We start from the raw sequence: 14331 nt of genomic DNA on the forward strand, positions 1-14331 counted from the left end.
AATTAAACATTAAATGTATTAGGTTTATTAAATAAGGGCAATAAGTTTATTAATCTTATTTGTCACCAGATCGGCCTTTTACAGCAAAAGGAATCCTTTATTAACTTCATTTGATTTATCTGTGTTATGTTATTAATACCATATCGGTTTTCTCACCAGTTATATTAACTATCCAGTGACAAAAAAAAAAAAAAAATCACTAAATTAAGCATATACTAACAGTGTTAATGGTTTTTAATTTGTTCTTTACGACAGAATTGAGCAAGACATACCAGAAATCCAAACGAGTAGTTCTTGAAACCTATCACGTCCGTACAATTTAAAAAAATGTGTCACTTGCCACGAGAGAGCTAACAGTATTGTTTTGTTTTTGTGTTTCTAGAAAAAAAAGATTAAGTAGGTATTCGGCTTTAGTAATTTCACTGTTTAGGGAATTCTCGATTGTTTGTTGTACTATTTTTGTGTAATTTCTTGACAGCTTAGCAAAAATTTGAAATTGTCATTAATACTAACATTTTGTCAAGATATATGCCTGTTCTTGGCAGCACTTTTAACGGCGGGTTTTGCATTTTTATCTGGAAAATAAGATGAAAAGGTATGCTTTCTTAGATTAATTTGTGTTTGTGTTAACTATTGATCCGCATTCTCTCTTCACCGATATGATACCTAATACCAAAATTTTGGTAGTTGATTAAAACCCCTTAGTTGTTTCGGCCATAATTCCAAACAGGCCAACCTAGCCTTCCTTCCTTATGTAATGCAGCATTTATGGTGGCAAGTCTATATGTTGATCCTTATAAAGAGAGATTGAAGATTTGTGCCTTACAGAAATTAGATGGTAGGAAGGAAAATTAATGCATGAAAGAGATGCGAGCTATTTAAAAGTTGTTATAGGATTGATGCAGATGAACTTTTTCAATACATGTTTAGTTGAGGGAGGACTAAGTTATCCCTGAAAATTAAGTAATTTAGTTAGCATGAGCAGGAGAACTAGATTTTTTGCTTGGAGAGTGGTGAATGAGTTGAATGGCTTGCTGTAATCAATTGTTAGTGTTGCTTTGTTGAATGAGATGAAAGCAAAATGTCAGGTATTGTACAAATGATGATTAACATTTGGTTGTCAGAATGTTAGTGGACCTCTTGTGATGAATCTGCAGATACCATGGAGGTGTCCATAAAATAATGATTTATTCACCATTAGGAGAATGTAGAGATGTGAGCTGAAAGCATCATAACAATATCCTAGTGTGCGATCCTGAGAAAATTTAGGTGGGTATTTATAGCATCCATAACTGTGTTTATAAAAGGGAGCCTACCTTATTTATTATCTGGCATTTATTTTTTAATGCCAGAAGGTAAACTTTATGTTTAGGTGATGCTCCAGTACAGTGGCACACTCATAACTTAATCTTGGGGAGGGAGGGTGCAGAGATGAGTAGACGATTTGAGAATACACACTACGCATTGCATACGACTTATGACTAAGCATCTGCAGTGATCGCCAATACATGATACCTGTGATCTCTGGCCCGGCTTGGGCAAACAAAGTATTTCCCAAGCACTACTTCGTTTGCTTTGTTTTCACAATGCCCATGATTCCTGAGAGCCAGAGGGTATTCCCACCTGATGCAACCGCTAATTCATAAGTACAGTAGTACAGAAATAGAAGACACGACGCAACAGAAATAATAATAATAATAAATTTCATTAGGAAAAGATTTTTGGAAAATTTTCTAGTCTTTTTTTTTTTTTCCTTTTGGGAGGAGCCAGGGCCCCTTGGCCCCCTCTCTGGGTGTGCCAATGCTCCAGTATTGTCCTCTAGAGGAGAGGCAGTAGCAGAAGCATAAATGAGCAGAAATTGTGCCCATCAGAGTTTACAGAGAAACTGAAAGAATGACTCGCATTTATATATAAAAGGTCAGTTTCTACATTTCGCCCTTTCTGGATTATACTAGGTTAAGGCAATGGCATAGCTAGAGCTTTTGCCACCCCTCTCAATACACGCCAAAAATACTACAAAAGTCAAAACGACGTATAGGGAAAGAAATTAAAACACTATGTTTATTTTTGACCTTCTAAAATGGTATTTTTCTTGCTTTTCTGTTAGCAAATCATCAATGACATTGGCTAAGTCTATTTCATAATAATGTAGGTAATTCTTAATCAATTTTATTAGAAAAACTCCTCTCACAACTAACAACAGTTCACAGTAGTATTACAATATTTGGAACTGAGTTCTTCAGACTACTTCAGAATTAACTGCAAAAGTTCAAAAAGATTCAAAGTGCCGTCCGGGGCAGACCGCCCCCTCCACACCCCCCTAGGGTTAAGGGGTACTATGATGACAGCTTTTTTTTTTTTTTTTTTTTTTTTTGCATCTAGTATAAGTTTTAGATCTGAGGCTTTTAGCATTGCAAGGAACACCAGTTGATTCAAGATTAAGAATGTTAGTATTGCAATGCTAAAAGCCTCAGATCTAAAATGCTGATGGTGAAGATGACCGACATATTTCCTCATTTTATGATGAATATAATAAAAGCAAAACAACGGATCTTCTAGACATATGATATGGCACATTTATCGATCTGCTGGGAATATTAAAACAAACTTCTGTAATGGGTGGTACTGATGGTGAAGATGACCAACATATTTCCTCAGTTTTATGATGAGATTGAAGTTATGGAAGTGTTATCTTCCCTGATTGTTGCCACTGTGTACTTAACAGAAATGGCAATATGATTTACAAGTATCTCAGTGGATCAATATTGAACAGATAATTATTAATACAGAGGGCTCAACAGCAGAAGTTATCACAGTTATCAGCATCTGTCTTTCATCTGAACCTTTCGAAAGATTTGGAACAACCACAAGTGTGTCATTTAATTTTTCAGGCCACTGGGATATCTAGTACTTGAGGAATTACTCCACCATTACATAATTCTACTGTAGCTCTTTCTCAAATGTAGTCATAACCTCAAGTTCACCTTCATTTTACCAGGTACTACTCTGTCAACAAATGCAATGTAGGTAACTCTGCTCTTACAAGTCTTTCATGTCATTGATGTATGACTGATGTATACAACTGATGATGACTAAGTGCTCATCTTAGTTCAATCAGTTCAATCTCATTACAAAAATAAGGAAATATGTTGGTCATCGTCACCATCAGTATCACCGATTACAGAAGTTAGTGTCAAACATTACCAGTAGATAGATAAATGTGCCATATCATGTCATGTCTAGAAGATCCATTGTTTTGCTTTTATTATATAGTTTAGTGTAGACTGAGAATGAAACTGGAGTTGCAGTATGCTCAATATATATATATATATATATTTTTGACTATTTTGTTACACTTGTTAAAATTATGGTTCAAATTTTTGAATGCAATCGGGAATGAAGAGTTTTATTCTGGTAAGAATAATTTCTTTAACTCATTTGGAGATGGTATTTTTATTGGACAAAAACAACATTCTATCCATGGAAGGACATTCCTAAAGTTGCCAAATTTTATGCAATTTGAGCAAAGAAAAGCATGATTCCTTAGTGAGTTCTAGGTGCAACATGTTTCCTCCCTTTGTGAGATTATGATCCCAATCAATATCAGGGTTGTTGTTTTTTATTAGATGCAACTACACTTAATGTTGAATTGTTAAGTTTCAGCATTGCACTAAACAGATTCAGTAGTTGAGATGAAATTATCATTAAATGGAAAATTCCATATGGAATTTAAATATTTACTGATTAGTAATATCACTGCTTTGTTTGTTTTGCTTATAAACAACATAAGTACCATATTATATTTAATGTGGTTAGCCCATACACAATATGATATAAATGTATTAAATTAATCAGGTTGTAACTTTATTGCATAAATTATTATTGATGAATGGAAGTAAAATGGAATTCTGCATACAATATTATTCTTTTTATGTAATTTGCATCCATGGAAAGTTCTAAACCTATCATACATTTAACAACATGGGAGGGCTAAGGACTTAATAATCTGTGAACTTTGATAAAAAAACCGAACTTCATATTTTTCATCATATTTTAATCCTTCAATGAGTAGGATAGTGGTTTTTCACTAGGTAGCGAAAATCATCCACTACCCAAAGACAATAGTGGAACTAAATAAAACATTTCTAAAAAAAAAAACTCTCCTGAAAGTAATTCAAGTTTTAATCATTAGATAACTTGAATATTCAAGAAAACTTGAATAACTTGAGAACAGACTTGTGTTTCATAGAAAGGATCTCCCACGATGAGTCTTTTGACTCCATGGAGGCCTGAATAATAATAACAAAATCCTGGAATTATTATTAAGAGAGACCTCCAGGGACTCATTGAGGGAGGCCACATTCTATACGCACCAGCTATCATCCTTATTCATTCTTGAATTCATTCACGCTACCTGCACTCACAACATCCAATGGCAATCCATTCCAGTCACACACCACCCTTTGAGAGAAAAACCTAGCCCTCATTTTAGCAGCATTCATTCTCAGCTTCCATGGATGCCCTCTTGTCCTTTCCCCATCCTCCATAATTTGAAAAATTCCATCAACTGAAATCCTGTATGACCTTTTCAGATGTTTGTGCTTCTCAATCATATCACCCCTCTATCGCTTGTATGCTAATGTCTGCAGTCTACAAATTCTCAATCTCTCTTTATAATAAGTATTCCACAATCCCAATATCATTTTAACACTCTCCATTACACTCTCTCCGCTATATTAGAATCACAATGGAAACCAGACCTGAGCACAAGACCCCAAGTGAGGTCTTATCAAGGCCTTGTAAAGAGGCAAAATGACATCCTTATTTTTTCATGTGAATGTTTGTTTCAGCATTGCAGTTATCTTTTGGGTTGTGTCTGCAATCTTTGCTAAATGGCTCCTGAACTTCAACTTCCTATCTACTAACACTCCAAGATCCCCAGCCTCATCGGTTTCTTCTAACATGCTACTAATGGCTTACGCAAAAAGTTAAACAAGTTTGAGTGCAGTTAGTAGTTGGAAGAGGAACAATCATTCAATGCTGTTGGCACACTCTCCTTTGATGAGTCTGTGGACTCGCTGGAGGTGTCGCATAATAATAATAATAATAATCCCACCAATATAATATGACATTGAATATCTAATTATGCCAAAGTGAATGACTGACACATCCATTATCCTATGCCCACAATTCCAGCCTATTCAAATTATTCTGCAAGTACTGCATATCAACAGCATTCCTGATTACCCTGCCTATCTTTGTATCATCAGCAAATAGCTATATGTTTCTTGTCAAATCCTTCCCAATATCATTAATGTACAGATTGAAAGCAGTAGACCAAGCACTTATCCTTGTGGTACACCACTGCTTAAAGAAAATTTGGAATGTTATCTAGAACAAGATAATTTCTGAACAATAAAATTCTTCAGATCATCATTCATTCAATTCCGTGTTCATCCACCGATGGTTTAATTGGTGAATTAAACCAATCAGTATCTCAGGAATGGTGGTGAAGCCTTCTATTGTAATAATTATCTGTTCAATATTGATCCACTGAGCTACTTGTAAATCATATTGCCATTTCTGTTAAGTACATAGTGGCAACAATCAGGGAAGATAACACTTCCATAACTTCAATCTCGTCATAAAACTGAGGAAACATGTTGGTCATCTTCACCATCAGTGCCACCCATTACAGAAGTTTGTTTTAAATATTCCCAGCAGATCAATAAATGTGCCATATCATATATTTAGAAGATCCATTGTTTTGCTTTTATTATATTCATCATAAAATGAGGAAATATGTCGGTCATCTTCACCATCAGTTTAGATCTGAGGCTTTTAGCATTGCAATACTAATATTCTTAATCTTGAATCAACTGGTGTTCCTTGCAATGCTAAAAGCCTCAGATCTAAAACTTATACTAGATGCAAAAAAAAAAAAAAAAAGCTGTCATCATAGTGTACCCCCTAACCCTAGGGGGGTGGAGGGGGCGGTCTGCCCCGGACGACACTTTGAATCTTTTTGAACTTTTGCAGTTAATTCTAAAGTACAGTCTCGAGAACTCAGTTTCAAATATTGTAATACTACTGTGAACTGTTGTTAGTTGTGAGAGGAGTTTTTCTAAATAAAATTGATTAAGAATTACCTACATTACTATGAAATAGACTTTGCCAATGTCATTGACGATTTGCTAACAGAAAAGCAAGAAAAATACCATTTTAGAAGGTTGAAATTAAAGTTTTACTTCAAAAATAAACATAGTGTTTTAATTTCTTTCCCTGTACGTCATTTTGACTTTTTGTAGTATTTTTGTTGTGTATTGAGAGGGGTGGCAAACTCAGGGACCACCCAGGTGGCAAAAGCTCTAGCTATGCCATTGCCTTAACCTAGTATAATCCAGAAAGGGCGAAATGTAGAAACTGACCTTTTATATATAAATGAGAGAGTCATTCTTTTCCGTTTCTCTGTAAACTCTGATGGACACAATTTCTGCTCATTTATGCTTCTGCTACTGCCTCTCCTTTAGAGGACAGTACTAGAGCATCACCTAAAGATAAAGTTTACCTTCTGGCATTAAAAAATGAATGCCAGATAATAAATAAGGTAGGCTCCCTTTTATAAACACAGTTATGAATGCTATTGTAAATATACACCCAAATTTTCTCAGGATCACACACACACCAGGATATTGTTATGATGCTTTCAGCATTTACGGTGGCAAGTGGTTTAATGTAATAATTAGTGGTAATCAGGAATGCTGCATATCAGCAGCATTCCTGATTACCCAACCTATCTTTGTATCATCAGCAAATAGCTGTGTTTCTTGTCAAATCCTTCCCAATATCATTAATGTACAGATTGAATAGCAGTAGACCAAGCACCGATCCGTGTGGTACACCACTGCTTACTTTGACTGCCAGATATCAAAAAGTGGTATCTGGCAGTCAGCCATCCTTTTATCCAAGCTAATATTTTATAATCCAAACCCATATTCTCCAATTTCTGCAACAGTCTACCATGTTGAATTCCATCAGAAGCCTTAGCAAAATCCATAAGTATCCATGGTGTATCCATTCCCCTTTTCCAGTTCAATAGTAACATTGTTATAGAATGCGAACAAGTTGCTGAAACATGACCTTCTCTTGGTAAACCTATGTTGCTCATTGCAAAGTAGAGATTCACTGTCAGTCCATTTCTGAATGTGAGCCATAACCAAATTTTCTAAAATCTTCACCACCTCCTGAGATACTGATTGGTTGATAGTTGGATACATTGGTCTTTGTACCACCCTTTTGCAATGGAATTACCATACATTCTTTCCATTCCTGCAGAATCTTCCCTGTTCTGAGACTCATATTAAACAGCCTGATCAAAGGAATAAGTTCAGCTGAATACTCTTAGTGCACATGCTGATATCCCATCAGTCCCCATTGCTGAATTCTTATTCAGTTTGTGCAACATCTCTAATATCTCATTCTCATGCACCTGAGTTTTTTTTCATCCAGTAAAGAGGTAGCAGTGAAGAAAACTATGAAGGAAAGGAAATTCCTGGAATGCACGTGTATATATATACAAATAGACAATAATGAGGATTAGTGTTAAGGGAATCGATTTGGGTAGTCTGTTCTTGGTTTGTATCATTCCACAAGCCCATTTATCTGCCCTTACTACCCTCAGGCAATGCGTTCCACCAGTCTTGTTCCTTTTATCTGTGGTGTTCATTTGATAAATATCTTTCGGTACCTCTCAATCATATCACTGCTCTCTACAATGGTTTACAATATATACCATCAGTTTGTCTATAGCTGAACTGCATTCATTATTTTTGTCACCTCTTTTTGTACCCATTTGAAACGTATTTTTAAATAACTCTGAAATTAAGACCCCTGTTCACATTGTAACTTATATTATTTATATAACAGCATCATATCTCTGCTATGCCATCATCCAATGAATGGCATACCAGAGCTATGCCATTACAATTTGTATGGTTCTCTACAAATTGTAATCTACTGAAATCTTCAAAAAAGTTCTATAGTAGTATCCATTTACAATATTGTTGACATAAAGTGATTAGCAATGGCCATTACAATAGCCAGTCATATATTCCTTTCTTTTAGTATTGCATAGTGATCATCATTCATTTTAGAAATTATGGACTTTACAACCATGCTATAAATAACTATTTAATTTCCTGACATTTTGACTTTCATATTAAGGTCATCATCTGGAGTATTTACAAGGACAAGCTGAATTACATTTCACACAGTAAGCTAAAGAAACAATGATTTGATCACCAGTTATTCTACTGGCATGACCCCTAGTGAGAAAAGAAAAAAAGAAAACAAATACAGATAAAATTACAAATTAATTATTTAGAAACTACATCAAAGCTAAATTCAATTTAAGATAACATAAAAGAAAAAACATTTATAGAGATAGTTTTCTTACAATAACAATGATGTCCTAATTTAACATGACAATTGCTATATTAGATTTAAGATTCTGGGTTATCTACAGTCCTGTTCATAGTTAACTCTTAGGGAGAAAGGTACCATGGGTAGAATATGTGCCTTCCATATGCTTGGGATTTTTAGATCATCATTATTGTTCAGATTAAGGTAGTTGATAAGAATCTCACATGCTTCTTTAAATTTATGTTCATACCATGTTTTGGTGTGATGTAAACAACTGGTGCTTTTCCAGTCAATTCTATGTAAAGTGTTCATGGCATGATCAGAAAAGCCAGCTTCACCATAGTTATTATATGTAATGTGTTGTTTACGTTCTTTTTATTTCATAGGAATTGTTCATCCTGTTTCTCCTATATATGGTAGATTACAGGTGCAATAAATATGGTATACTCCAGGATGGGCCAGCAAAGGGAGTGGTCTTTGGATGAGTTGAGTAAGCTTTTTAATTTTGCAGGAGGTGGCTTTGAAGTTGTATTTTGTAGTATTCTGTTTATTTTATCTGATGTCCCTTTAATGTAAGGAATGGTTATAGTTTTATTGTAGTCTGGTTATATTTGTTTTTTATTGAGTCTTGTAGAGAATTTTGTTAATAGTGTTTTGTCTGTAACCATTTTTTAGGAAAGTATTGCTGATAACTTTAAATTCGTCTTTAAGTCTTGTTCATTGGAGCAAATCTTCAAAGCCCTGTTTTTTAGAGTATTAATGACACCTAGTTTTTGTGTTGGGTGGTAGTCGGAGCTTACGTGTATATATTGGCCAGTATGCGTCGGTTTCCGGTAAAGTGAAAGGAAGACTTGTGACAAGTGTATCTAGAAACGGAAGTGTGTTCTACTCTTCAATCTCAATTGTGATGTGTTTGTGTTGTTTGTTTAGGTGGCTAAGGAAAGTGTCTGGTGGCCATGGGGCCAGATCGCGAAAACATCATCAACATATCTAAGCCAGACTTTGGGTTTTAAAGGAGAGGAACGTAGAGCATGTTGCTCAAAATGTTCCATAATCCTGCTTCCCCTATATATGGTAGATTACAGGTGCAATAAATATGGTATACTCTAGGGTGGGCCAGCGGAGGAAGTGGTCTTTGGATGAGTTGAGCAAGCTTTTTAATTTTGCAGGTTGTATTTCTGTAGTATTTGTTTATTTTATCTGATGTCCCTTTAATGTAAGGAATGGTTATAGTTTTATTGTAGTCTGGTTATCTTTGTTTTTTATTGAAGTCTTGTAGAGAATTTTGTTAATAGTGTTTTGGCTAACCATTTTTTAGAAAAGTATTGCTAAATAAATAAATAAATTCCATGTGATAATACAGCATTTCCCCTTTATACTGAAGTTCACGGTACCATCTATTCCCCCCCCCCCATTTTATCTGGGCTCTGGAACTGGCATAGGGTGACGAATCAGACCTATGGCTGGGTCAGTATTCCTGACTGTAATCCGTGTGTGTGTCCTCGGACTGGTTTGCCTGCTTGCAGGATGAAAAACACCAGATAAACTGGCAGGAAAAAACCTGCTGTCTCAAAACCGGCTAACTTGGCTATGGCCGAGGAAGATTCATGAGCTACTCACATCGTTGATGGGAATCGAACCTAGGACACTCCTTCCCCAGGCATAGTCGCGAAGTGCAAAGCCACTAGGCTAACTGTGCAGACAAAGTATTGCTGATAACTTTAAATTCGTCTTTCAGCTTGTTCATTGGAGCAGATCGTTGGGTGGTGATAGGAGTTTGTGTGTGTGTGTGTATATATATATATATATATATATTGGCCAGTATGTGTACGTTTTCGGTAAACAGTGACAGAAAGACTGCCAGAAGGAAGACGCATGACAAGTGTATCTATAAACGGAAGTGTGTTCTGTTTTTCAATCTCAATTTTGAACTATGTGCATTTATGTTCTTTGTTTAGGTGGCTAAGGAAAGTGTCTGGTGGCCATGGGGCCAGATCGTGAAAACATCGTCAACATATCTAAGCCAGACTTTGGGTTTTAAAGGACAGGAATCTAGAGCATGTTGCTCAAAGTGTTCCATATAAAAGTTAGCAATAAGGGGGATAATGGCGAGCCGATGGCTGTGCCTTCTTTTTGTAGGTATAAAGCATTCTGCCATACAAAATAACCAGAATGTGATACATATGCAATGAGTGCCGTTATATATGGAGGGAATTTGTTCTGTAAAAGAAGGATTGTGTCATCGATTGGGACATTTGTAAAGAGGGCAGAGACATAAAAACTGACTAATAAATCCTCTTCTAATAAAATGCCTTTGATTATGTTTTATGAAATGTTGTGTATATCTGATATAGGAGGGGGTATGACCTACCAACTCCTTGAGTGTTGCCTCTAATTTCTTGGCTAAGTGATAATTCGAGCTGTCTATACATTTGACTATCGGCCGGAGTGGTGTGTGTTTTGTTTGTATATTTTTGGTAGACTGTAAATTCTCGAGTAAATTACTTCCACATTATGCTCGTTCCCCACACAGCTCATCATAAATTGACTTAAATTAATTCACTCTCCCTGCACTCACCACATTCTCAGGCAATATATTCCAATCCCACCACTGTCCATGCAATAAAAAAAAAATAAATAAAATCCAAAAATCTCATCCACATTAATCTGGTAATTTCCCCTTACCAAGTTGTACATCTTGATCATGTCTCCCCATCTTCCTTTAAATTAAAGATGCCAAGAAATTATATTCTTGGTTTAATCCTTTATCCAAATGTAAGCAAGCAAAATATGCATCTGAAATATTTTCAGGACTGGGCAACTTATATATAGAGGCTAATGCCTTCACATCACTTTCTTTAATATCTCATAATGCAAAACACTTATCCTTGCAGACATATATAATGCTATTCATTATGGGAAGGGTCACTACCCACACTGGTTAAGACCTTTATTAAGGTCTCATTAGTTGGAACTACACCCAAAGGTTATACAGGATAAAACTTAGCCAATGCATTAATAAAAACTTATAAATTGACCACATTCAGGGTACACCGGCTGACCTGTGATGAGTGAATACATGCCTGACTGGTGAAATGTCAATCTACCCAAGTTTAAATATCAACCTGCATGTAGCATTCTGCAAAAAGCCATTTTACTGTTCATTAATATTTTATTACAGATGTACAACTAATTTTTAATTTATATCCTTTAATGATATATAATGAATTTTTGTTTATTTTGCAGATAATGCTGTTTTTGATAAAGCATATAGAATTCATCTGAACTGTTATTCATTTGCTATAGAATATCTCATAAGCCAAGAAGTTTATAGTATTTGGTGTCCAAAAGAAGATGGAAAAGTCATTTGCATTATGAAAGAAAAATGAGAGTTGTGAATGCTACAAAATTTAAAAGCTCCATAATATTTAACTAGAATTTGTGTGAAATATTCAAGACATTGATTTTTTTATTACTGGGAAAAAAGTGCTTGAATGTGAAACTTTGATATGATTTTCATAGTTCTCCATTTTTAATATACCCAAAATGTTTCCATTTTTAATATACCCTTTGAACAGGTTTGTTTTCGAATATTTCAGACAGACATTTTTCACAGCTTAAGGATCTTAAAATGCATATAACAGATCATAATAATGAGAAAAACTCAAATTTTGATGGTAAACCACTTTTACACTCATATGGTCTTAGAAAACGTATAAAGCCTCTAGCTAACGATGAAACCTGTATCTGTATAATTTGTAGTAAATCATTTTCACAAGCTTGTGAACACAAAAGAATTCACAAAAAGAGAAAATCTTTCTCCTGTGAAACTTGTAAAAAATCATTTTCAGGTCCAGGTGATCTTAAAAGGCATACAAAAGTTCACATTAATAAGAAGCGTTTTAGGTGTTCAACATGTGGTAAATCATTTTCAAACTATACTCATCTTAAAACACACACAATAGTTCATACTAACGAGAAACCTTTTGTGTGCCTAATTTGCAATAAATCATTTGCACTCCCTAGTAATCTTAAAAGACATCTCAGAGTTCACACTAAGGAAAAACCTTTTACCTGTGAAAATTGTGGTAAATCATTTTCACAAGCTTATTCTCTTAAACTTCACAGAAGGACTCATGCTACTAAGAAACATATGCCCTGTGAAACTTGTGGTAGAATATTTACAAGCTGTGCTCTTCTGGAAATACACAAAATAATTCACACTAATGAAAGACCCTTTACTTGTAAAACTTGTGGTAGATCATTTTCTCAGTCTCGTCATCTTAAATTGCACTCACGAGTACACAAAGATAGAGATACATGTGAAATTTGTGGTAAATCATTTTTATACCCTGAACATCTCAAAAAGCATATAATAACAGCTCACCCCAATGAAACTCCCTGTAAGTGTGAAACTTGTCGTCTCTCATTTTCACATGCCTCCAATACAGATAGTCACAAATCATCTCCTGCTAATGAGAACGTGTTACCTGTGATGCTTGTAATAAATCATCACTATCTCAATAATTATCTCAAAACATAAGAGCTCAGCTTTTGACTATTATTGAGAACTTGTCTTTTCATGTTTTCTGTGTACATAATGTGAAAGAGTGTTTACAATTTCAGCTGTATGATAAATGAGTTTGTACACAGTTATTCACACTAGTGCTTAGTTATGTGCTTCTTACTTATTAATATCATTGACGTACTAATAACTTTTTCTGTTACATATTATCACAATCTAAAATACATTTTATGCACATTCTCATTCCCCATGTTACCATCATTGTTTACAAGATATCCTCTTGTATTTTATTTATTTATTTTTTCTTCAAAAAAAATTTTTCATTTGCGTTTCCTCATGGACTTGCATATTTACATTTATGGGAATTTCCTGGCTTGTACACACTACTTTGCTTTCTCACATTTTCTTCAGAGAACAACTTGAATTCCTTCAGAGCACTTTCCATTACTTAAATAAAAGTAATGGAAAGACTGATATGGAAAATAATTATCAGAAAGCTGGCAAAATGTTATACTGACTATTAGAAAAAAAAAAGCAAAGAAATAGAGGAAAGCATACTGTAAAAGTAATCAGAGGTGATATAGGTGACATCAAAACTGAAGGTAGATATTTTAGATGTGTAAAGTAATTACATTTAAAGTTTGCTAAATGAGATGAGAAGTGAGAGAACAGTGGTAGAAAATGCTCAAGAGAAAGGCAGTCAGAAAAATACTTTGGGGTACAAAAAGCCATCAGAAACCTGAAATGCAGCTAGAGTGGGTGATATTGGCAAATAAAAAAAAGCTTAATAGTCACTGCGTTGCATAATTCAGGTGGCTAGCTGAGGAAGTCAAATTCCTGAGATTAAAGTGGAGCTTTCATTGTGCCCATCTAAAAAGGGAAATACAACTGAATATGAGAATTACAGAGGAATTTCCCTACTTGAGTGTTTTCAAGGTGAGATTTATGGAAGCATACTTAGAAGACTAAATAAACACATGTAATAAACACAATAAGTTTTATTAAGTAAATATTTCATCCTAAGTATTTCAGGCCATTGTCAGTACGGTTAATTCAAACAATACTAGGAATAACATACAGTTAGGACGCATGATTACAATGGAATCCCAATATGCGTGCAGTAGCGTGTTATAGAATTAAATTAAAATATAACTAGGAGAAAAAAAATTATATTAAAAGAAGATAACATATATAAAAAAATTATTTTACATAATTTTGTATGACAATTTCCCATATTTTAGGAATAGCAAGAATGTCATTATGGTTTAGATTTGGTCTGTGAAGTAGGGCTTCAGCACTTTCTTTAAAGAAACGTTCATGTTTATATAATGATCTATATAAAAGTTTGGTCTTTTCTCAATGAATCCTATGGTTTGGGTTTTCAA

General features: G+C 34.6%; 1 protein-coding gene across 3 annotated transcripts; it reads left to right on the plus strand.

Annotated features, from left to right (window-relative positions):
• The first annotated feature begins 268 nt into the window (after positions 1-268).
• Positions 269-13995, plus strand: LOC150099210 (uncharacterized). Of its 3 annotated transcripts, none has more exons than XM_090404087.1 (2): positions 269-396; positions 11668-13995. In XM_090404087.1, the coding sequence occupies exon 2, from the start codon at positions 12053-12055 to the stop codon at positions 12962-12964; it is 912 nt and encodes a 303-aa protein (XP_090260213.1). In that variant the 5' UTR covers positions 269-396; positions 11668-12052; the 3' UTR covers positions 12965-13995. The 3 variants fall into 3 exon arrangements, with proteins under 3 accessions (XP_090260213.1, XP_090260212.1, XP_090260214.1); XM_090404086.1 differs by having other exon boundaries at positions 317-595; XM_090404088.1 differs by having other exon boundaries at positions 344-400.
• Positions 13996-14331: the final 336 nt, after the last annotated feature.

This window comes from Typopeltis vanoorti, chromosome 14 (assembly GCF_054136105.1).
Source record: "Typopeltis vanoorti isolate ZY-2024b chromosome 14, IOZ_Tvanoo_1.0, whole genome shotgun sequence".
NCBI lineage: Eukaryota > Metazoa > Arthropoda > Arachnida > Uropygi > Thelyphonidae > Typopeltis > Typopeltis vanoorti.

Excerpts from the sequence above, each read along its gene's own strand:
- LOC150099210 (XM_090404087.1), top strand. The coding sequence starts at position 12,053 with ATGCATATAACAGATCATAATAATGAGAAAAACTCAAATTTTGATGGT.